Source organism: Lepus europaeus, chromosome 7 (genome assembly GCF_033115175.1).
Source record: "Lepus europaeus isolate LE1 chromosome 7, mLepTim1.pri, whole genome shotgun sequence".
Taxonomy (NCBI): Eukaryota; Metazoa; Chordata; class Mammalia; order Lagomorpha; family Leporidae; genus Lepus; species Lepus europaeus.
In genome coordinates, this window is record NC_084833.1 from 81339876 (window position 1) to 81365166 (window position 25291).

At 40.6% G+C, this 25291-nt stretch overlaps 1 protein-coding gene across 2 annotated transcripts in view; it reads left to right on the forward strand.

Moving 5' to 3' along the window:
• The window catches only part of FAT3 (FAT atypical cadherin 3), a 533836-nt gene that overhangs the window by 375394 nt on the left and 133151 nt on the right, over positions 1-25291 (forward strand). For both annotated transcript variants that reach the window (XM_062198305.1, XM_062198306.1), the window contains exon 4: positions 23786-24100. In XM_062198305.1, the coding sequence (XP_062054289.1) occupies positions 23786-24100 (315 nt within the window). The remainder of the gene's footprint in view (positions 1-23785; positions 24101-25291) is intronic.

A 25291-nucleotide genomic window follows, 5' to 3' on the forward strand; every position in this document is an offset into this window, starting at 1 on the left:
ACATTAAAGACAGAGATCCTACATAATATTTTTTTAAAATTAATTAATTTTCTATGCCATTTCCAATTTAACACCAGGTTGTTTTTTTTTTTTCATTTCCAATTCTCTTTATATACAGAAGATCAATTCAGTATATAATTAGTAAAGACATCATCAGTTTGTACCCACACAGAAACACAAAGTATAAAAATACTGTTTCAGTACTAGTTATAGCATCACTTCATATTAGACAACACATTAAGGACAGATCCCACATGGAGTGTAAGTACACAGTGACTCCTGTTGCTGACTTAACAATTTGACACTCCTGTTCATGGCGTCAGCAATCTCCCTAGGCTCTAGTCATGAGTTGCCAAGGCTATGGAAGCCTTTAGAGTTCGCTGACTTTGATCTTATTCCGATAGGGTCATAGTCAAAGTGGAAGTTCTCTCCTCCCTTCGGAGAAAGGTACCTCCTTCTTTGATGGCCCCGTTCTTTCCACTGGGATCTCACTCACAGAGATCTTTCATTTAGGTCTTGTCTTTTATTTAGCATTACTAAAAATAAAGTCAGAATTCTCAGCATATACCAGGCAGCTTGGTTTAAATCAGTGGAATTAATTACTGTAATTTCGGAAGAATAATCTTCGTTTTTGTTCAGACGATGCTTTATTCACATAGCTCATATACAAAGAGTCCAAGCACTTCGTTGGTGCTGAGAATCGTATAGCTGTGTGGCCTTGCTATCAAGAAGTTTCATTCCTCTGCCTGCTGTCGCTGGTGTTGGTCATCCAGACATTGACTCCCCTCCTATTTCTAAGAAAGGTTTTCAGAAACAACCAAAGCTACTGGTTCCCTTCTTCATGTGGGCAATATCAGAGGACAAATAATCTGGCTGTCCTACAATCTGTGATTCTTACTCTAATTTTTTTAAAGATTGATTTATTTGAAAGGTGGAGTTACAGAGAGGCAGAGAGAAAAAGAGAGAGAGAACTTCCATCCATTGATTCATTCCCCAAATGGCTGATCTGAAGCCAGAATCCAGGAGCTTCTTCCAGGTCTCCCATGTGGGTGCAGGGGCCCAAGAACTTGGGCCATCTTCTGCTGCTTTCCCAGGCCACAGCAGAAAACTGGGTCAGAAGTGGAGCTGCCAGGTTTTGAACTGGTGCCCATAGGAGATATAGGCACTGCAGATGGAAGCTTTACCACTATGCCACAGCACTGGCCCAATTCTTACATTTAAAGAGGATGTATAAAATCAATGATCAGGGCCAGCGCTGTGATGCAGCTCATTCAAGCCCCAGCCTGCAGCACCAGCATCCCATATGTGTGCCAGTTCGAGTCCTGGTTGCTCTACTGCTGATCCAGCTCCCTGCAAATGTGCCTGGGAAAGCAGCAGAGGATGGCCCAAGTGCTTGGGCCACTGTAACCACGTGGGAGACCTAGAAGAAGCTCTTGGCTTCTGGCTTTGAAGCAACTCAGCTCTGGCCATTGTGTCCATTTAAGGAGTGAATCAGTGGATGGAAGACCTCTCTCTCTCTCTCTGCCTCTGCCTCTACCTCTACCTCTACCTCTCTCTGTAACTGTCTTTCTAATAAATAAAATAAATATTAAAAAAAAATTTCCTTTATATAATGTTGTAAGAAGTAAAGGTCTTAAGGATAAGAAGAGCATTTGAGAAATTCTATTGACCTCCCTCCAAGATAACACAGATGTATCACTCCAGATATATTTTAAAACATATCATTTTATGAGGAAGAATTCCATAGTCACCTTATTAAAAGAATTCCAGGATACAGGTTTATTAGGAGGGATGATTAATTTCCCAGTAGTAAAGAAACAGTGTTTTCTTAAAATCAGGTTCTCTTGGACACTAGGATGATATTTTAAATGGCACCACATCATCCATGATCTCATCAGAAACTTCTGGCCTGGCTACTTTCATACACAGCCCTCGTACAAAGTTCCCTCCATCCCTCCATTCTTTCATTGTTTCTTTTTTAAAAAAAGACTGACTTACTTACTTACTTATTATTTGAGAGAGAGCTACAGGCAGAGGGAAAGACAGAGAGAAACATCTTCCATCCACTGGTTCACTCCCCAGATGGCCACAGTGATGAGTGCTGTCCATCATCCTGGATTTCACAAAGTACAAAGTCTCAGGAGAACATGCTGTCACCTCCAGACTGAGCGACTGTAGGCAAAATTTTTGACTTTGTTAGGTCTTTCATTTGCTATCAAATGGGATTACTACTGCTTGACCAATTTTCCCAGTTAGGTTGTCAGGAAAATCAAATAGGAAAGTGCTCTGAAGAGATGGCCTCAATATCATCACTGCTGCAAAAACCAGAACTGATGGGCCCCATCTCCCTGTAGTTTTCAGTAATTAATCTCCTTAGAAGCAGACCCACCAAACTAAAAGGTACCAGAAAGAACACGGACTTGAGCTGGTTCAGGGATCCTACGTCTATCCACGGAGAAGCTGGATGAGGTGACAGGTGAGTTCACACTCAGCCAGTCTTGCATTGCTGTAACTATTGCTCTATCAGATTTTGAAATCAAAATGCCTAGACGTTGGAGAACAGCACTTACCTTCAGCTACTGCCCCAGCAGTTTCCTGATGCCTCATGCAATCTTTTGGTTGTATTGTTTTTGAAGATTTCAAGGAAGGCTTCAAGTGTACACATTGTGATAGTGAGCCAATATATTAGAGCATATAAAGGATAACTTTATGATCAATAAATATCTTCTTTTCTTCAATTATCTACTCAAGAGTTTTCCTAGTCAAGTGTTGGAGAGTTTTATCATAAGCTTCAGTAGAATTTTTTTAAATTCTAGTAAAAATCTAACCCATTTGTGAGATTCCTCAGCTTATTCCTCTTGCATGGCTTATTCCTCTCACTGTCCTACAAAGCTTTAGAGGACATTATATAGTTTGGTGGGCGATTTTCTCCTACCCTAGTCAAAATTCTCTGACATTCCCATTTGACAAAACCAGATGGAAGAGAAATGCTTATTCACGAAGTTGCATGGGTAAGTCTGAAACAAGATTTTTTTAAGACAACTGGAGCAAATAACCTCCTATGAGTGTGCACTGTGGTGTTAAATCTCGCCAAGTGCTTGGCAGTGTCCACTGCTTCTCACACATCCTGTAATGTGGTTTGGGAATATTTCTCCCAAAGTGCTTTCGCTATAAAGTAAAAATAGCTTTGGCTGCCCGCTAAGTAGAGTTCTTACAAAGAGACATTCATTATTCATTGCTCACTGCTTCTCAGGGCTGCCCACCAGAAATCTCAGAAGGTTTTGCTCACAGGTACTTGTAAGCTTGACCTTAGGGGAAGAACATTTGGGGAGAAATTGGAGAAAGTAGGACTGTCTTGGCAATGTCATGACCTACTTCACAAACTGAATCATCATGAGGTTATATGAGGAGTCTTCAAAAAGTTCATGAAAAATACACATTATGAAAATCAACTATACATAGATTTCAAAAATGATTTTGTATCAAAATTAACTTACCTTATGAATTCCATGTTTTCGCCAACTTTTCTGAAGTGCCCTCACATGCCCGTTAAACAAACACATGGATGACTTTGGCCTGAGTTAATAGAGCTGATCATGGGAGGTCAGCACTGATCATCAAAATAACACACTGAGTGAAGTTCAAGACTGTAAAACACTTTCTGTAAAATCCACTTACCTTGTATTTTCAATTGTCAAAGAAACTGAAGCCTTTTGGGGGTGTCTGTCTTTACAAAAGCTTTTCAATGGCTGTGGCTTAACAAAAAGGCTATTTCTAGATTTACAGGTACACAATTGAGTTATCCTTTTTAATTGGCTCCTGGGCCAGTGTGACTTTGGTTTGTCATTTATGATTTAGCACTTTTAATGCATTGAGCTTTTGACATAGGCAGAGAGGACACCAGTCACCATTTTTTATGTGATTTTGGCTTGATATTGGGGGCTGCCTGGGGCTCAGTTAGCTGTTTGCCTCTACTTGTTGTAAAAGCAAAAGTAAGAAATCATTCAAGGCGTTGAATGGAATTTAAGCAGATGATTGTTTGAGAATGGAGTGGCTATCTCAACCTATTTTTTTTAAAGATTTATTTTATTTATTTGAAATCCAGGATGATAGAGGGAGGGAGATGATAGAGCAATAGTTATATCCTCTGGTTCACTCTGCAAATGGCTGTGACAGCCAAGGCTTGGCCAGGATGCAACTAGAAATCTGGAACTCCATCTGGGTCTTCCACGTGGATGGCAGGAGCCTTAGTACTTGAACCATCATTTGCTGTTTTCTTGGGCACATTAGCAGGAGGCTAGATTCGAACTGGCGCTCCTATGTGAATGCTGGCATTACAGGCAGCAGCTTAACCCACTGCACCACAAGCTGGCCCCTGTCAACTTTAGAGGAAAATTCTTTTAGGAGGTTATTCATTCCTTAAGTTACTGGATTTCTGAATCCATGTGATTTCATAGTCAAAAGGTAAATGCTATCTCCCCCCTTATTTCAGTGATCACAGCTTTTTAAAATCATGTAAATGCTGAAAAAGAAGACTTCCACTTTCTTTGTTACATTCATTCTAAATTTTTAAGAACATAACAAAAAGGATACTAGAACACACATGTTTATTACATGATTATTACAATCTTAACATTTTCAGGTTTCTCAGATCACTTTTATATTTTATATTTGTGATTAGTGTCATTTATGAGATGTACAAAATTATTTTGTTGCTAACATTTTTCATGTCTCAGTTTTCTTATCATTGGCATCTGTTTTTTTTTTTTTTTTTCATTTATTTTCTTCACTTTTCCTGTCCTGGGCACTGGTAATAGAAAGGTTGAAAGACCCACTTGTTGCCTTCAAAGAACTCATATGTATGTTGGGGGAGACAAAAGAATAGTTTTATTGTAGGCTTATAGCTTATAGATAGTTTGATGGAAATGAACATAAATTCTAAAGGAACACAGAAGAGGAATGTAGGGTGGACCTGGGGCAGGGAGTCTTTCATGCTCCTAGGAGGGAAGAACTGGTAAATATAGATACACATGGAATAAACCTGCCAACTACAGCTATGTGATGAATACTTCCTACTATTGGTTATTGATGACAGTGTCCATCCTTGAATTTGTCTGAATCTGTTTAAGACTTCTGAGCTGATCTTTATTTAAAATTTACATAAGCTCCATTTCTAGTGAAGGTAATTAAGACACGTTAAGTATCTAGGACGAACCATTTACTCTGTTAGCAGCTGTATCCTGAGACATATTTCCCTCAGGATTTCAATTTTATTATGTTTGAAGAACAAGTATTACCTGTTGTGTGATGACTACTGGAGTACACAGGCCTTTTAATAGCTCAGTTAGTGGGATAATAAATAATGTTTGTAGCCACCAGGATAGCTACCTAATTTGTTAGCAATCTAAGATTCTTGCTATGACTCAGAATTAAAATATACCATTAGAACTAGAGAAACAAAGGAGGATAAATATTTTCTTCACTGACACAGAGCCTTGTTCCTCATGCCTCCTGTGGGAACCTAAAAAATGTGATGATGTTAGCTTAGCATAGTTTAGCATGTGTTATGAATTGGAATGTAGTGTTAGATAATGTCAATACGGTGGTTGATAAAATGACATTGATAACGTGATAAACTTCCATCCCCATGAAATTCACAAACTAGCTGATACAGGGGAGTTAAAGAAGACCGACATATAACAACTGGATGTGTGATTGGGAGCATGTTGATGTATGAAAACAGTCAAAGCATTAAATGAAATATTTTACCTGAACGTGGTCTCTGAAGGGCATCAAAAAGGCACAAACAAGCACAGCAGACCTTGGAGGATTTTGTGAGAACTGCTAGAATAAGGGAGTAAAGGGGATTCCATGTAGTGGGAGCCCCAGCAAAGCTGCAAAGGCCTTGAAGTGTATGCGCCCTGTTGGAACGCATGGACTCTGAGCTCTGTGTGGGAAATGAGCCCATCATGCTTCCCACTGCATACCCAGTGTCTAAAGCTCCTCCCACAGGAAGAGAGCCATGGTCCCCAGGAGCAAATTTCTCTCTCTCTGTGGTCATGTGGGCACTACACAGGACACTGGAAGTCAAAGTGATGGGGTCTCATTTACCTGGCACACTTTTAAAAAAAGAATTCTAGTTTTGTATTTTTACCTGTGGGTGGCTTGGGTAGAGATTTTAGAGACCTCTTAAATAAAGGTACAGAGAGTCAATCTGGCTCCAATGCGCAGAACAAGAAGTTTAAGCAAAGAATTAAGAATTCAAGTTGGGGGCTCAGTGTTGTTGCACAACTGGTAAAGCTACTGCCTATGAGGCCAGCATCCATTATGAGCAGCAGTTTGTGTCCTGGCTGCTCCACTTCCTATTCAGCTCTCTGCTGTGGTGCCCAGGCAAAGCAACAGATGATGGCCCAAGTGTTAGGGCCCCTGCCAGGAGACCTGGATGAAGCTTCTGGCTCCTAGCTTTGGTCTGGACCAGCATTGGTCATTGTAGCCATCTGGAGAGTAAACAAGTGGATAGAAGATTTCCCTCTCTCTGTCTCTGTGTCTCCCTCTCTCTATGTAACTCTGACTTTCAAAATAAATAAATAAATCTTAAAAAAAAAAAAGAATTCATGTTGGGAGAAGTACAGGTGTCTTGGAAACTGGTATTCTATTATCCTGTAAATAGGATACCAGTCAAGGACTTTAGTGATAGTAAGCAGCATGCAGCTGACCCTTTGAAAGGCATCCAATAGATGTTCATTGGATAGAAGATTTAAACAGCATCTTTCTCTAAAATTCTTCAAACCAATAAATAAATAAATAAAACACTGCATATCATAGGTACTGGCAAATATGTGTTGAATTAAGTGATCTGATTGTGTGGGTGATTAGAATGTTAGGTATTGCACAGATGGAAACTGGGGGCTAAGAATAGCCTAGTGTCAGGGTACATTAACACAAAAGGATCTGTGTGTTAATGCTAAAGAATGTGGACTGCATCCTGTCATAAAATGCTAGCAAAAGTATGTTCCTGAAAGTATCAGACCTGAAGCGGGGTTAGTAAGCATCCCTCAGGGTTCTGCCATCAACTAAGTTCGGGAAACACTGGCTTAAACAACATTAAATTGGCTCCTTTGCTTGGTTTTTCTCTGAGGCTTTACTCTGATAATCTGCACTGTAATGCTATAAGTGGGGTCCACAGTGTTCTTCAAACATCCTAGACCCTCTCATAAGACAAGTGCTGTGCAGGCCAGGGTTTCTTTATGATAAATTTTTGAAATCTGCTCCAAGTCTTGAGAAGCCATTGAAGAGCCTGCAGTGGGGGAATGACACAATTTGTATTCATTTTAGAAGACTGCCTGCTCTCTGTTGAATGGAATGAAGTAACTTTGGAGGTATGAAAACTGGTTGAAGACAAGCACAGCAGTTTATGGCAGGAGTTCATAAGGGCTTGACACCAAGGATTAAAAAGGGGCCAAGGAGTCTGACATTTCAGAGGTAAAGCTTGTCGGGGCTGTCGTAGTTATACATATTGTGCCCTGCACAGGGATACTTAGCCAAGGGGCCCAGGGCTTCATCAATTCCAAGGAGGCTGCTTTATGCATTCACAACTAGATATATCTCTAATGACGGATAGTGAGAGGGAGCAAGAAAAGTATGCAAGATGACTGATATTTTTAGTCTAAGCATTTATATTTAAAGCTAAAGATGTCTTAATTTTGGGAAACTCTACTGTTGGTAGACATGTAAATTAGTGTAATCACTATGGAAAACAATATGGAGATTCCTTCAAGATCAAAAAATAGATCTACCATATGACCCAGCAATCCAACTACTGGGAATATATCTAAAAGAGATGAAATATTCGTGTGAAAGAGATACCTTTACTCACATGGTTATTGCAGCACCATTCACAATAGCCAAGACATGAAATCAATCAAGGTGTCAATCAATAGACAAATGGATAGAGAAAATTATATAGATACATATATATAAATGAAATACTATCATTTGAAAATTAGATGGAATTGAAAAAATTGTTAAGTTAACCTAGACACACAAAAAGACCAACACTGCATATTCTCATTCACATGTGAAAGCTTAAAAAAACAAACAAAAAGACAATGCTGGTCTGAACCTAGAACCGTGATCACTGGAAGCTGGAAGGGGTAGAGGACAGAAAGTTAGAGGGAGACTGGAGTACAAGCACCAAAATAGGCAGAAGGAATATATTCCTGTGTTCCACAGCACAGTGGAGTGCTATAGTCAAATATCTTCTTACATATTTTCTGGGAAAATAGAGGAGAGGAGCTTGAGGGCTGCCATCATGAAATAATAATGGGAATGGGGACACATTCATTGTCCAGATTTGATCAGTGTACCCTGTATATTTGTTGAGGTGTCATACAAATTTATGAAGAATATAAATATACACGATTATTAAGTTTTGGCCAATAATTTCATTTAGAAAATATTTAAGGAGATGGAGATGCTAACCAACCTAATTTGATCTTTACTATTTGAAAACATATATTGAGCTATTGTACATTACCCCATAAATATGTACAATTAAATAATAGTTTTGAAGATACCTTTATTCTTTTTCAAAATTCTGTTAAGTAGTCTAGAACTATAGTCCCTGAAATCGTGATACCTGGAGAAATAATGAAGAATGTATACCTCTACTTCTCAGAGAAAACTCTGCCAAGAGCCATGGTTTTATCTTTACCACACATTAAAATGTATATACTACCTCACCACAGAGAATGATACCAAGACCTTGAACCAAGGGTTGCAACCCAAATGCCTACAGAATACATTCAGGCACCATAAGTGATGTGTGTGGAGGCTAAGTGTTTACCCATTAAACTTTCGGGAATGTTCCTCTTTTACAAAAAGAAATACACTCCCATTTGAATTTAAATATGCAGTCTTTTCATCCATAGTTTGATAGGAACTTGCATGGTGACAATTTCTCTATTCTAAGAAAAACTTCTACACAACAGTGATGATAAATGACATTTGACAGGAATGCAGTGTTAAGACACAGTAAAGACTGGTGGACCAGTTATTGGGTATATTCAGGAGATGCTGAGAATTTAAGCTTTTAGGTGACATCTCTTGTTTCAAGTTTTATACTCCGCTGTATGGGCCACATGAAAACAGGCCACAGCCACCAGATCCTGATCTGTATCTTCCTCCATGTGCACTGCCATACATGCACATGTGCCTGATTTCTTAACTTGGTAAGTTTAGAATTTATATTTTTAGGTAGACAAGGTGTTAAATGACCTGCTAAGATGCCCTGTAAAGCCATGTTGAATTGCCGCTGGAGAGGAGAAAAGCCACATGTCCTGAGCTAGTAGTTAGCGCAATGTCCTTATTTTTACATTAAATCTTTACTGTGGGAAGAAGGGCCAGAAATCTGGTGTCTGGTGGAGAGGTTCATACCCATCAGCAGAGCTAAGGTCTGAGAGTCTGCCAGGATAAAAGTAACATGAAGTGTGAAGTCCGGTGCTGTGAAATAGAAGGGAAACCTCCAATATATGTTTTCAATTGTAATTCATACCTGCTGGATTCTGTTTCCCAGAGAGCGGAATGTGGAATAGTACATAGACTAAGCCCTCGATGTCCAGGGAATTGTGAAATAGTGCAGGGGGATTTAGTCTTGCAGTTAATATGATGTCACATCTTGGTTCATGGTGGAACTTTCTTAATGGCCCACATGTGAGCACATAGATTGGGCCCATCTGTTTCAAAGGGGGAGTTAGCACATGGGTGGTAATCACCATCCTTCCAAAGAAAGTTTGAGGAGGTGTTTAGTTCCTGCTGATAGGGAAGATTAGAATCAAGCAAGTTTTATGAATAGAAAATGATGAGCAGATGAGGCTGCAAGGAAATGGAAATGTGATGAGATTAGTAGCTGATGCATGCCTCTCTGCAGGGGGAGAAAAAAAAGCCCGAGGAGATGTGAGGCTGGGAAATACATATTTCCTGAAGTGCAAAGAAGAGATATGGGCAACCCTGTGATATTGCAGCCGCTGCCCAAGAGAATTGCTCAAGGCTCTTCCTAAAAAACCTGCCACTTAGCAGTTACTGTGTCTGAACATGAGGATAAGATGTCTTCGTTGTCCTGGGATACTAGGATTTACACATGCATTGACCAACAAATACTCAATGAGAGTCAACTATGGGCTAGCAATGAGCTAGACCCCAGAGTCCCTCAGACACTTGTGAGGATCAACACCCTGTTGAAAGAACTTAAGTACTCGAAAGGAGTCCCCAAATGAACTGTGAGCTGATTTTGTCCTGGAGCATCCCAATATTGTGGCATCTTTAGAAGAGAAAGCTCACAAAGAAGAATAATGTGATCCAGTGGCCACAAACCCTCGGTTCCTGGCTCCAGAGATCACAGAGTGACTTCTATTTGAGTGTCTGTGGATCACGTTCTTTCCTAAACGAACAGCTTTTTTCAAAATTGAACTTTCTGAAACCACATCCAAGCTAACTCTTACTAGGTGGTTTTATCTAATAGTCTCCCAAAAGATTGGCCATCACAATGTTTAAGAACATTTTCCTGTTTCCATGCCTTTGCAAATAGCTTTTCCTGTATAGAAGGGAGTAAGCCCCATTCTTTTCAGAAAACTGTTCTGTGCCTTCTGATTTTTTTTCCCCAAAAGTTTATCTCCCTGCCTCTTTCCCATTTTGTTCCTCCTCTTCTTTTTTTCCTCTTCCTCACTCCGTACTTGAATCCTGTTAGTCCTGTCTTTCTCCTTTCTTCTCTTCCTCCTACCCTTTATTTCCTTGCATCCTTTGGACATCTTCTTGATTTTAGAAAAAAAGATTTTATCAAATAAGCTGTTCCTTAATTTGGTTCAACATAGTAGCCATAGAACTCCTGAAACATCTGATTTTAAACTCAGTAACAGGGACAGGTGTATTCCACAGTGTTCCCAGACACTAACTGTATCCCTTAACTGTACCAACTAACTAGTAATGCAGAGTGAGGAAGGTAGAGACAAAGTAATTGGAACACCTACCCGTCTCCTGTTGATTTCATAATGCCAAATTATGGGTCAAATAAGAGGAACTATGTGGACTCAAACTGAGGGCGGATGGCTTAATGCCAGCTTCCTATTGCTTTTCTTCTTAGAGAATGTGGGTTACAGGGCAGGTTAATTTTAGTTCAGTGACTTCACCTTTCAAAAAGTTTATCGCCAAGTGTTGCTGCTCCTTTGAGATCTACCCTTTAATTTCCCGTTTGCTCGTGTTTTCTTTCCAGAAATGGCAGTAGGTTCTTGTCTTCCCAGGAATGCAGTAGTCTGAGCTTATAGGCAGAAAGGTCTGAATTCTAGCTCCAGCCCTTTTATCCACTCCTGAGATTTCTTTGAGAAGGTCATTTCTGTGTTTCCTTACCTGTGAAGAAAAGATAAAGTAGCTTTAAAGTTTCCTGTTATCTTTGAAAGATTAAGTATTTAATGTCTGTGAAACATTTTGAAGATAAAAAGTGGACTGTAAACATGAGGTCTACTATAAATTCAGTTTTTTTTTTTTTAAGAGCTCAGCATTCTGGAAAATATCTAAATTAAAACATCTACAATTTTACATGTGAATAACTTAGAATTTAGGAGTTCAGGCCTCTTTTAAAGCTGAAAATCCAGCTTGGAATTGTGAAACCAATCTCTTCGAAAGATTAAGCTTTTTTCTAGTTGGATGATGTTGGGCTAAGACCTCAGTTTGCTCATCTGTAAAATGAGTGAATTGAACCAGAATTTTGTCTGACTTCCCATTAGCTCTGAAGTCCTCTTAACCTCTGGTTGCCCAGTGCTTTCCTGAGTACAATAGCAGCCTATTTGTCTCTAAGTTCTTCAGTGTGCATGAGGATGAGACGAGGGTAGGAAAACCCACAGCATGTCCCTTCATCCACTTCTGTATGTGTGGGCTGAGCTGGAATGGAAATGCGCAAGCACACATACATGGTAAAAGCTACGTTTATCACAACCAGTCTTGTCAGTAAGTAGTGTAAGTAAACAGATACCCTCATCAGAATTAATTTTCCAGAGCCATAACATCTAAAATCCTAACCATGGAGAGTGTGTCCTTCTAGCCATATTATTTTAAAAGTGAGCAAATCCAAGAAAAAGTAGCAGACTTACATTATTAGTAATTTAACATAGGATTTCCTAGCTTTCATGATGCACATTATGATTACATGTTGATAGTGGTAATATTTCTACAGTGCCTTTATATAAAGAGAAGGCCAACCAGAGGTGAGTAGCCTAATGGTCCACCTGCATGAGGTCACTCTCTTCTACCCATGAGCTAAGAAGATCAATATTGTAGCACATCTGAAATGTACCTGCTGCATGTGGTCAAACACTCTTCTTCGGTCTAAATGGCTTTAATGTTAGATATCACCTTAGCCCAGAACCTGTCTGGTAGGTAGGCACTGAAACTTTTGATAATGAGATAGGGAAAGAAGTTACAAATCTCTTTTGAGTTTTGTCTTTTACTTTAGAAGAATAGCAGGTGCAAAAATAGTCCACAACAATCAGATCAGAATAAAGGTACAATGTACTGGGGAAAAGGATGGAGTGTTGCTAGAGTAGGGCAAAGGTATACAGCCACCACATATAAATGTTGATAGCTTTGTTTGGGGTAGAGGTTACACCTAGAATGAAGAGTATGTAACTGAGACACTAGCGGATGAATTGGTAGCAACAGCTGTCTGAAGAACATCATACCTTCAGTATGAAAGTGAACTCTCAGGGCTCACTGCGGCCTCTAGGTGCTACTGGCAGGATGGAGCAGCCATACCTCACGTGCCAGATACTTGCCATTGTGACCCAGAACATGTTGAAATGATGGTACAGAGGCCAATGAAAGCACACTTTTTCAAGATTAATTAATTTATTTGAGAGGCAGAAGCAGAGAGAGAGAAGTCTTTCATCTGCTGGTTCACTCCCCAAATGACCGCAACAACCAGAGTTGGGCTGATCCAAAGCCAGGAGCGTCTTCTGGATCTCCCACATAGGTGCAGGGACCCAAGGACTTGGGCCATCTTCTACTGCTATCCCAGGCCATCGCAGAGAGCTGGATCAGGAGTGGAGCAGCCAGAACTTGAACTGGTGCCCCTATGGATGCCGGCACTCCAGGTGGCAGCTTTACCCACCACGCCACAGCACCAACCCCAAAAATATATGTTTGAAGTATGTTCAGAGAAAGGAGAATGTGGCCGTGTCCACTGAATCAGGGCAGGCGTTTACATGAAAATTAGCATAATGTGGTGGCTATCAGCACAGACCCCAGACTGGGTTGAATCCCATTTTACTCCACCATTCTGTGCCTCTGCTTCTAATCTGTGCTATGGGAATAATGATTGCATCTCCCCTTTGGGACCAGTGCATTAGTTGATATTTGCTAAGTACTTTAAAGTGTGCCTGATAAATAAGAGATGACAGTAAGAAACAAAGCCCTCCCCCCATCCCCATTGTCCTTCCTCCCATTTTCACAACCAGGGAGAAAATAGTTGAAGGGTAGAATAGATTTTAGGGAGCTAAAGATGTTTAAGAGAGGGTCTAACTGCACTAAATAAGCTTGGGTTCCAAATCCTGGGGCGCTGAAAGATGTTGCAGCTGTACATTCATTGCAAGGGGGCAGCTTTTAAGTAATCGAGGAGAATAGGAAAGGTGCCCAACAGTCAAAGATGATCCCGATTTTCAAAGGAGTCAAAAGGTTTGATTCTAGAGCCACGACTAAGAGCTTGATGTGGATCCAAAGCCATACAAGGGAGGGGATTTTAAACAGATGGTGAGCAGATGCTTCTACATCAGCTGTGCAGGATAGGGGAAAGAGCAGGAACTGTGACGATAAATGGATTTGGGTGCAAACCCTTGTTCTGTCACTTTCTGAGTGGTCCTGCAAAAGTTACTTAACTTCCTAGCCTCACTGTCTCCAGTTGCAGAAGAAAAGTGGCAAGGCTGGCAGGGCTCCTTTGGAAAAGAGTGACAGTCTTATGTAAATCACCAAGTAGAGGCTTGTGCAAAGCAAGCTTGCAGTAAGTGATATCAACTAAGGATAAGCATCCCTTGTCTGAAATCCTTGGGACCACAGTATTTCTGATTTCTTCAGATTCTGGAATATACGTGTGTGTGTGTATGTAAAATGAATATATGTGTGTGTGTATGAATTTATATATATAAAGTATATATATATATAAAGTATATATATATATATATAAAGTATATATATATAAAGTATATATATATAAAGTATATATATATAAAGTATATATATATAAAGTATTATATATATATATATATATATATATATATATATATATATATAAGTTATCCTGGGGATGGGATCCAAGACTAAATAGGAAATTCACTTCTGTTTCTTATACACATGGCCTGAAGGTAAGTATATATAGTATTTTTAGTGACCCTGTATCTATTGCATGAGGTCATACGTGACATTTTCTAATTGTGGTAGCAAAAAGTTTCAGATTTTAGAGCATTTTGTGTTTCAGCTTAAGGATGCTTTACTGAATAACCAGAGGCAGTAGAACCTAATGGTTAGACCAGAGGTTAGCATTTTCCTTGTAGGATCATATTAGTGTAGGGGTAATCTTATGAGTACAAAGTTAACTGAAAATAGGTCTGTAAAAAATAAGAATGGAAATGGGAGAGGGAGGAGAAAGAAGGGTTGGGAGTATGGGAGGGAGGGAGGACGGGAAGGCTCACCATGTTCCCAGCTTTGTATATTTGAAATGTGTGAAGTTTGCATTCCTTCACTAAAATAAACAAAACTGTAGATGTTTTAGGCTTTGTGGCCCATATCGTCTTTGTGTCCGCTACTCAGCTATGCCTTTGCAGTAGGAAAGCAGCTGCAGATAATATGTTAATGAACAAGTGTGGTTAAATCACAGGAAATTTTATTTATAAAAAGCAGCAGCCAGATTTGGCCCTCAGGTTATAGTTTGCTAATCCTTGGTTTATAACAAACTGCCAGGGTTCAAACAAAGCTCTGCACCACACATGATTCATGTAAGTTTTTGACAAGTTCTTTGGTTTCGTTATTTGTCCAATGGGTATACTCTATCAGGTTGTTGTAAAGATTAAAGAAGGTAAGGCATGGGTTTTGCTTTTAATGCATGTTAGCTGTGATTGTTATTATTATCCAAACAGCCTAGAATAGGAAGTCAGAATTTCAAGTGAAATGACATTTAATAGGGACAAATATAAAATCATGCACTTCAGCCCCCAAAAGGAAACTTCATATTTATAGTTTCTTGCTTTTTACAAGAAAAAGAAAAAGCCTAAGTGGTTTAATTTTTTCATGTTGCAGAACTGCAGGACATGGCTGCCACCCAAAGTAAGGTCATGAATTGAATACATACACATGTGTTTTCTCCAGGACAATGGAGGTCGTTTGCACAGATCTAAGCTTGATATGCTATTCTGTCCAGGCCATCTGCACATGTGCACTCTGGGAAGCAGCAGGATGTGGCTCAGGTTCAGTCCCTGCCACCCACATGGGATACCCAGACTGAGTTCCTGGTTTCTGGCTCCTGGCTCCTGCCTGGCCTAGCCCTGACTGTTGCAACGATACCAGCAGTTAGATCTCTTTCTGTCTCTCTTTATATGTTTGTGTATGTGTGCATTTGCTCATGCCTTTCAGATAAAAATAAATTTTTAAAAAGAAGGAATGTGTTATATGGGAACACATTCTGAAAGAAGTAATCAATGTAATGCATATTGATTATATACAATGAACAACCTGAGAGAGAATTATATGAACTAGGGTTTTTCTGACTCGAAGATTTTAAAATATCCTTAAAAATATTACAAATATGTCAGTTTTAAAACATACTCTCCCAAATTATTGACACTTCTCTGATCTGGAAGTGAGGTCTGTGACTCGGCTGCTAAATCGGAACTCTGGAACCATTGACCGGTAGAGTTCTGTGCAAGGGGTGCTGTGCCAGTTTCAGAGCTCACCGTCAGAAACTGGCAGCTGTCACCTTCTATCCTCAAAGCCATTTGTTCTTAGATGCCAGCTGAGGTCCCAGCCAGTAAGCACCACTGACCACGGGCATGTCCAGTGACTGCAGGTCCAGCCGTCTATGGCTGGCCTTTCGAGGGACTTCAAATGCAAACAGCTTCATTCAGCCCATACAACCTTGAGGGGAAAAACAAGATTCCAGCTATTTTAAAATGCCAAGTTTTGCCGGCGCCGTGGCTCAACAGGCTAATCCTCCGCCTTGCGGCGCCGGCACACCGGGTTCTAGTCCCGGTCGGGGCACCGATCCTGTCCCGGTTGCCCCTCTTCCAGGCCAGCTCTCTGCTGTGGCCGGGGAGTGCAGTGGAGGATGGCCCAAGTGCTTGGGCCCTGCACCCCATGGGAGACCAGGATAAGTACCTGGCTCCTGCCATCGGATCAGCGCGGTGCGCCGGCAGCAGCGCGCTACCGCGGCGGCCATTGGAGGGTGAACCAACGGCAAAAGGAAGACCTTTCTCTCTGTCTCTCTCTCTCACTGTCCACTCTGCCTGTCCAAAAAAAAAAAAAAAAATGCCAAGTTTTGTGTTACACAGCAATAGATACACTGTATCAATATGGAAGAGAAATTTGGCATTTTCTGTGTACAGTTCCAAAGAGTAAAACTAGTCTGTGGGAAGCCAAAGGCAGTCTAGAATAAGTCCAGGGTTCAGTGTGAAGTAGAGCCTTATAAAGTGTTGGCGAGCATCAGGAGAAAAGTAACCTGTGCCCCATTGGTGGGACAGTATGAAGTTTCCTTGAGAATTTTTAAATAGGAGCAGGCATTCAGCCTAGAGGTTAAGATACCAGTTAAGACACCCGTGTCCCTTATCAGAGTACCCGGGGCTGGTTCCTATCTCCAGCACCCTGCTAGTGTGGATCCTGTGAGGTAGCAATGATGGCTCAAATAACTGGGCTCCTGTCACTCACATGGGAGACACGGATTGAGTTTCTGGTGCTGAACTTGGCCCAGGTCCAGCCATTGCCAGTGTTTGAGGAGTGAACCAGCACATAGGACTGCATTTCTCCCCTTCTCTCTCTCTCTCTCTCTCCTCTCTCCTCTCTCCTCTCTCCTCTCTCTCCTGTGTATGTTGATATGTCTCTCAAATACTTTTTAAAATTAGAAATAGAACTACTGTGTGATGCAGTAATCTCACTTCTGAGTAGATGCCCAAACATTAAATCAGTGTGGCGAAGAGTTATCTGCGATTCCAGTGTTGTCTACAGTATTATTCATAAAACCCATGATACAGAATATGCTGAAGTGTCTATTAGTAAATGAGTGGATAAACAAAGTATGGCATACAAGAAATAACAAATGTTTGTGGTGATGGATATACCATTTACCCTGATCTGATTTTTATGCATTATATACATGTACTGAAATGTCATACTGAACCCATAAATATGTCAACTAAATTTTTGCTTGTCAATTTTTTTTAAAATATCTGTAAAAATAAGTATTGTATGTATACACAAAGTGATACCACTCAGTCTAAAAAAGGAAAGAAATCATTTCATTTGCAACAACATGAATGAATATTGGATATTATATCAAGTGAATAAGCTAAAAACAAATATGGAATCTTTAAAAAAGTTCAAACTCATAGAAATATAAAGTGGATTGTAGAATAGAAGTAGAAAATAGATTAGGGGTTAGAGGCTGGGAGAAGGGTAGAATGGAGAGATGTTGATCAGAAGATAAAAAATTTCTGTTAGGAAAAATACCTTCGAGAGGTCTATTGTATATCATGATGATTATAGTTAATAATATATTGTTATATACTTGAAATTGCTAGGAGAATAGATTTTAAGTGTTACCACTACCAAAAAAGAGCTAACAGTGTGAGGCAATATGTAGGTTAATTAATTTAGCCATTGCACCATGAAAACATGTTGTATATCATGGATATATGTAAAATTTTAACTTGTGAACTTGGAAATATTTTTAAAAGAATAACTTTGTGAAAATTGACCCTATCAAGCAACAAATGGTTTGCATCATGAGACACTGAATTCTTACCGAGTAGTCTGACTATGATAGATGTCTGGGACACAGGAAAGGGGTAAATTTGATAGAAATTCATGTTGGCTGGTTGGTTGCTTGGTGTGTCTTCCAATTTGTCTCAAAAAGAGTTTTTTTTTTTTACCTAACAGGCACTAAATAGATATTTGTTTATTGAAAAGAATATTTAATGATTGCATACTACTTTTTAGGCACTTTCGTGGGTGTTAGGGATATATCTGTGAACAAAATAGGTGAAAATACAACCTTTATGGAGCTGGTATTCTAGTAAAAGCAGATATGTAATAAATAAACCAGGGAGGTTAAATGTATAATATATAATGATAAAGTGTAATGGAAAAATATAAACTGAGATAGGGGATCTGAATCCCTAAAGATGTTTTATGACTTTAAATATAATGACCTAGAAATAGCCATTTCTGATGAATGAATGATTGAAGAGGATGCCATATTTAAACTTTCCAGTAGAAATACTGAATTCATTCTTGGACACTCATAATCCCTGAGATTAAGGCAGTGGAAAAGACCCAAGGTCTGTACTCTTCAGGAAGCTTATATACTGCTAGAGAGAAAAAGACAATGAAAATAAATATGACTACATTAGATAATTTCAGTGAGTAAAAAGTGTGGTCTTGGCCTGCGCCATAGCTCAATAGGCTCATCCTCCACCTGTGGCACTGGCACCCGGGTTCTAGTCCCGGTCAGGGTGCCAGTTCTGTCCCGGTTCCTCCTCTTCCAGGCCAGCTCTCTGCTGTGGCCCGGGAGTGCAGTAGAGGATGGCCCAAGTGCCTGGGCCCTGCACCCCCATGGGAGACCAGGAGAAGCACCTGGCTCCTGGCTTTGGATCAGCGCGGTGCGCCGGCCACAGCACGTGAGTCGCAGTGGCCATTGGGGGGTGAACCAGCAGAAAAGGAAGACCTTTCTCTCTGTCTCTCTCTCTCACTGTCCACTCTGCCTGTCAAAAAAAAAAAGTATGGTCTTCTACCACCTACCATACCCTGTAATTCTTCGTGTTGATCCAGTTTGGTCCAAAATGCTCTTGCATCTGAAAACAGATTTCTCTCTGCAACTGTGTCATCATAATCCCTGGGCCACTGTTGATTACCTCTTGTTCTGCTTAGCAGTCACAGACCACAAGGGCATAAAAAAAAAATGGACTTCACTGTCCTTTCAGTGTACTAGTTGCAGCTCCTTTTGTTAGTTGCTAGCTTTTAGCACCTAAAGAAATTAATCTCTAAGGCTTTTGATTAATTGCCAGGATGCTGATTATTGATCAACAGTGAAAGCAGAAAATCTAGGTTACGATAGATCCGTTTCTCTTGCCACATTGAGGCAGAGCAAGAGCACACATGGATCACTCCTAACCATAGCGTATTCCTTGGGAGAGGGATGGGGATTTATCTCAGTAATTTTTTTTTTAAACTCCAGTGCTGCTGTTCCTTCCATATGGATCAATTCCAAGGAGTGGTAGAGGCCTAGGGCATGAAGTACAAGTTTGAGAATCTGTTGGCATCATCAATGATTAATATGCTAGGTGCTCACATGGCAGGGCAGATGAGTGGGTCCAGAGAAATAATAACGGAAATTAAGACTTCAAGGTTAGTAATGTAGTTCGGTTCAGCAAACATTTATTGAGAGTACACTGGGTTCCAGGAAAGAGATGAAAAAGACAAGGTCCCTGCCTTTGAATACCTCATAGTGTACTGAAGAGGCCGAATACAAGAATAAATCAGTCCAGTAGATTATCAATAAATGTCCACAAGAAAAGCACCATTTGTGAAGTGGCAAAAAAATCACTATACATAGTCTTAGAATTGGTAGTGTTCTTAGTGATGTAAATTGAACATAAACCCCAGAGTGCATGGTTAAAACTATCTGCCTCTACTTAACCCCCATGAACAGAATCAGAGCTAGAAGGACTTGGAATGTCGCATGTTCGTTTCTTATTGAGACTCCTCAGTGTCTGAATGATCTTTTCATTTATGATCTCAAGGAAAAGTTTTAGGGAAACTAATTCTTGATTTAATTCAGCAGCATTTATTTGGCACTTAGAACTGGAATGGGTACCCAAACACAATCATGAGAAAGAGACAGTCCCTGACCTCAAGTCGCTCAAGGTCTGGGAGGACTGAATGGGGACCAACAAGTAAAAAGACACATAAAATGCAAGATTATAATTAGTGTCTTACAACTGTGCCTAAGTGGACTTGGGAACATGATGAAGGCTCGTGTATCAGACTGCAGGAGGCAGGGAAACCTTCAAAGAACCAATGTTGGAACCAAAGCTTCAGAAGTGAGGCAGGTACACTCCCAGGAGAAGGCATTCCATGGAGGCCACTGGCTGTGCAATGGAGGCGAGGTGTAGGATCATGGCATTCTCCTGGCCGCCCAAACTCAGCTTGTAACTGAGGATAGTGTGGTGAAATGGACAGTCAGTGCATCAGGATAATCAAGGCTCGCCAGATCCACAAGGGATCCAGCCCAATCCTGTCCTCAAGGAGCCATGATCAGAGGTGGACTCATGTGACTCACTCAGTGGAGGCATCATTCCATCAGACAATGAATACAGGAATAGGGGGAGGTGTGAAGGTAGTGATTTCAGTGTGTCACTTTCGGGGTGTGTTGAAATGTGCAAGAGAAGTCCAGAGAGTGGATTCCTAGTAAATAGCTGACCATGTTGGTTTGGCTACAATGTGCAAGAGATACATTAGAGGATTATTAGCATATAGGTGGGAAAAGAATGTGTTCAAGGAAATGGAGGATGCCCTCATGGCCTGAGGGAGCAAGGGCACGGGTGCTTGAGGTGCAGTGTAATACAGGAGACTCTGATCACACCCAGGAGCTTCTTCACGACCCTCTGTAGGTACTATCCTACCTGCTGGTAGACAGGCGCCACGAGGGCCGGGTTCTTAAGTCTAGGTCTACTCCAAAAGAAAATATTTTTATTGCAGTGGGATTCTCCAGTGAGCAGTGATCTGATGCCAACAGACTCTCTTTGCCTCAAAGCCACCTGGCCCTTCTAGAACTCCATCTCAGAATCCATTACAGGGCATTTGTTGACAATCAACAAGGAGGTGATTTTGTGCACTGTGAGCACAGAGAGAGTTGTCTGGATTTGGAAAGGGCAGCCGAAGCCAAAACGAGATACAGAGGAGTTGAGCAGCCAAGAAATCAATGTGTTTTGGTCAACACAGTTCACCTGGGAGTCTAATATTTGGATTCAGCCTCAGCAGCAGGACGTGCCTCTTAAGAACTCAGCATGTCCAGGAAATAGCTGAAGAGTCAAAATGTAGCCTTGCCACTTATTGGCCCTGATGTGGTTATTTGTGAAATATAACAAACCAATTGGGAAAATAACTTTGGAAGGAAACTTGATTGATTTTTCTCAAAGAAAACAAGAGTTCCTATGAAAATATATCTAAGGCTATTAAAACTACTTTCCTATTTGCTTGTAAGAGAAACTAAACTAGCTTGCAGTTCCATTTTGCAAAAAGACTTTGATTTTTCTTTCCCCACATTTCTGGCTTTTTTTTTCTTCCAGTTATTCCTATAGCTTGCTTTATACAGTTAAAAAAAAATGGCTGACAAGGCACTCTGACTCATTGTTGTTATTCTCCTGTTGCTGCTGAGTTCGTAGTTATGTTCCTTCCAGCCTCCAAATATGTAATTTGAAATAATAAACTGTCTTGCTCAACGCAATTATTTAAAGATTAAATACAGGTTCTTCCAGGTTTTGTGGTTAAACAGAACATTAAGAATTGCCGAAAGTTCAACATTCAGCTTTAGCACTTAAAAACAACATGACCTCCAAGCCTCTCTTCTGTAGAATGGAATTAAATAAAGCCGTTCCTACAGAGAATGTTTTTGGAGACAGGATAAGATAATGCTTTATAAACTGTCACACCTTCAGCATGTTCAATACTGATATCACCGTGATTAGATTCACCATAATCAACAAGAAAACTATTTACAGTAAGACTCAAAGACTCCTTATATCTACCATGAGCATTCTTTATGTGTGCTCTGTTCATTAATCCTCTGCCTGTTAGTTTTCACAAGTAAGATTAGCATGCACAGAAATGGAAAGAGGTATATTTCCCAGAGAGAAAAAAAATTTATGAATGGTAAAAACATTTAGCCATCGAATATACTTAGTAGGAGCCATCTAAATCATGAAGTCTACATCACAGTTTTCCTTTTGTTCTGCAACAATGTAAAAGTCACAAATTTCATTTGAGATTGTGTGATAGTATGTTGGGGTTCTAGTAACAAAACACCTAGGCTAGATGGCTTAAGCAGTAGAAATTTGTTTCTTAGACTTACGGAATGTCTTTGTTCAGGCAGCTATAACCAGCTACATTGAACTGCGTAATTTACAAACAGAAATTCATTGCCAATAGTTTTAGAGGCAGGAAAGGCCAAATAAAGGCACCAGCATAGTCAGCCTCTGGTGAGGTCTTGTTCCCCCTAGATGATGGCACTATCTGTGTCCTTGCAGGGCAAAAGGAACCAACAAATCTGCTTATCCTATTTCACAGAAGCACTGATCCCATTCATAAGGGCTCTGCTCTCATGACCTAATCACCACCTGAAGACCCCACTTAATGCTATTGCACTGGGCATCAAGTTTCAACATAGAAATTTAGGTGTGTGTGTGGGGGGTCATATTCAGGTCACAGCACAGAGACCAGGAAACCCAAAGTAAAAGTTTTAGCAGGAACCTGCTGCTGAGAAGGGCTCTCTTTCTGCAGATAGCCATCTTCTTACTGCCACATGGCAGAGGGAGATAGGGATATCTGGTATCTGTTTTTCTTTTGTAAGGATACCAGTTCTGTCAAACCAGGGCTCTACCCTTATGACCTCATTCAACCGTAATCACTTCTTTAAAGGTTCTATCTCCAGCACATCCAGGGGAGGGTGGTGGAACTTCAACACCTGAGTTTTGGTGAGACATGATACAGTTCATAGAAAGATAAAAAAAAAAATAGGAAAAAGTGACTAAACCAGGTGGGATGTTGACAGCGTTGTCTGTGAGTTAGAAGCACCTATGGGTAGCATAGAATAATAGTTAACACTCTATTTTTTATGTCTGTTGATGGGGGCCATATTTTAGATCTATTAACTCCATATCAGCTAGTGTATTTTATAAAATCATTCCTAGTTCCTCTCCCTCTCCACACCACAGTGAGTCCTCACTACTGCCTGAATGTCTGTGTTTCCCATATTGGTTGAAACCTAATCCCCAGTGTGATGGTGGAGTCTTTAGCAAGTGGCTAGGTTATGAGGTAGAGTCTCATGCATGACACTAGTGCCCACACTAAAGAGACTGGAGTGCTGGTTAGCCGCTTCCATCATGTGAGATCATAGCTTGAAAGTGCTATGAGAAACAGACTGGACACTTCAGTATTTTGATCTCAGAATTCTCAGACTCCAGAACTGTGAGAAGCAACCTCCTGTTGTATGAAAGTCACCCGGTCTGTTAACTTGCTGTAGCTTCCCAAACAAGAGTTCTGCTTCTCTTCTTCACTTTCTTCAAAGATTTCCATTTCTGGATTGGGAGAACTCCTATTTCTATAGGTAAATCATGAAAGTTTAACATTTTATGTCAACCATGGCAGTAAGAAAAGTTGAGATGCTTTAGTGTACAGAATGGCCCTTTGTGGAGTGAGCAAGGGGAGAAACACTGAGAATAGTTGTTCTTTCTGATTGCATCATGCTTTCTGTTTCCCAACCCAGGTGACTGTTACAGATGGCGGTTCCTCTCCCAAACAGTCCACCATTTGGGTGGTGGTCCAGGTTCTGGATGAAAATGACAACAAGCCCCAGTTTCCGGAGAAGGTGTACCAGATCAAGCTGCCAGAACGTGACCGAAAGAAGAGGGGAGAACCAATTTACAGGGCGTTTGCATTTGATAGAGATGAAGGTCCCAATGCAGAAATCTCCTACAGTATCGTGGATGGCAATGATGATGGAAAGTTCTTTATTGACCCTAAAACAGGCATGGTTTCTTCCAGAAAACAGTTCACAGCAGGGAGTTACGACATCCTGACGGTAAGATCTTCTGAACCCCAGCAACACTGCTGGGCAAAGGGGTTACTTTCTTATTTGTGTATATTATTTAGAGCAATAAATCTTTAATAGTGCAGCCTCAAAGTTGTGGAAGGTGAGTCCAGGTGAGAACTCTTGCCTATTTCTGCGATATTCTTAAATAATGAGACGGTTTCCTTTGGTTGTGTCCTGTCAGCAAATGTACCCTGTTTCCAGTCACGTGCTCAGCTACAGTTGCCACCACATCACATACTCATCATATTCTCTTCAGTCCTAAATCATTTTCAAGGCACTGAACATAGATGCAAACCAAGGGTACTGGAACAACAAAGAGATTTATCTCCCACAGCATAGAACATAGCACTCAATGTGTCCCCAAGACCTCCCAAAGAACTTTTGTAATTGTTGACAATGTGATAGAACATGGATTTCCCTGTGTAAATTGTGAGGTACAAATCACAACTATGTTTATTCAGCAACAAGTGAAAAAAGCTTGAGTAAAAATGGATTATTAAGTTAGAAAATTAAAACGTAAAACTAGCAAAGCCATCATCTCAAATAGAAATGGAGCCACAAAGATTGAGGTGCCCCCAGCTCTAGCCACTTTAGACCTGGAATGCCTGTGCTTCTGGTCATCTTTCCAAGTGATGGGCACTTTCTGGAGCCATGACAACTGTCAAGAGTTGTCGATATTCACCATCCTTCTCTATCTCTCCAGCCTCCTCTGCTGTTTTCAGTTACCCCTTTATTATTTTAAAGGATAATCTGCATCCTTTGACTTGTCTTTTCATTCCTAAAGAACTGGAGGTCTTTTCCCTGTTCAGTAACACATCCAGAACAGTAGGCAAAGAAAATAAGAAAATGAAATCCCAGTCCAGTTGCTACCCTTGACAGCTCTGATGGAACATGTGCTGTTGCAGCTGTGTGAGACTTGCCTTTTGGGAGTCCCAGAGGACTAGATGCACTCTAGAGGATACAGTTGATGTCCTGCCCAGAGCCTTTACCACACTGGTCCATCAGTCCCCCAGCTGCTGTGAGTGTTGGCTGCCAAGGGCCCACAGCTGCCTCCTCCTCTACAGAAGCATCCTTGGCTGATTGTTGACTCAAGAGACTGCACTCTCCTTCCCCTAGCCAAGCAGCACACAACCAATGACTGTGACAACAGCATATTAAGATCCAACTCTGTCGTGCAAT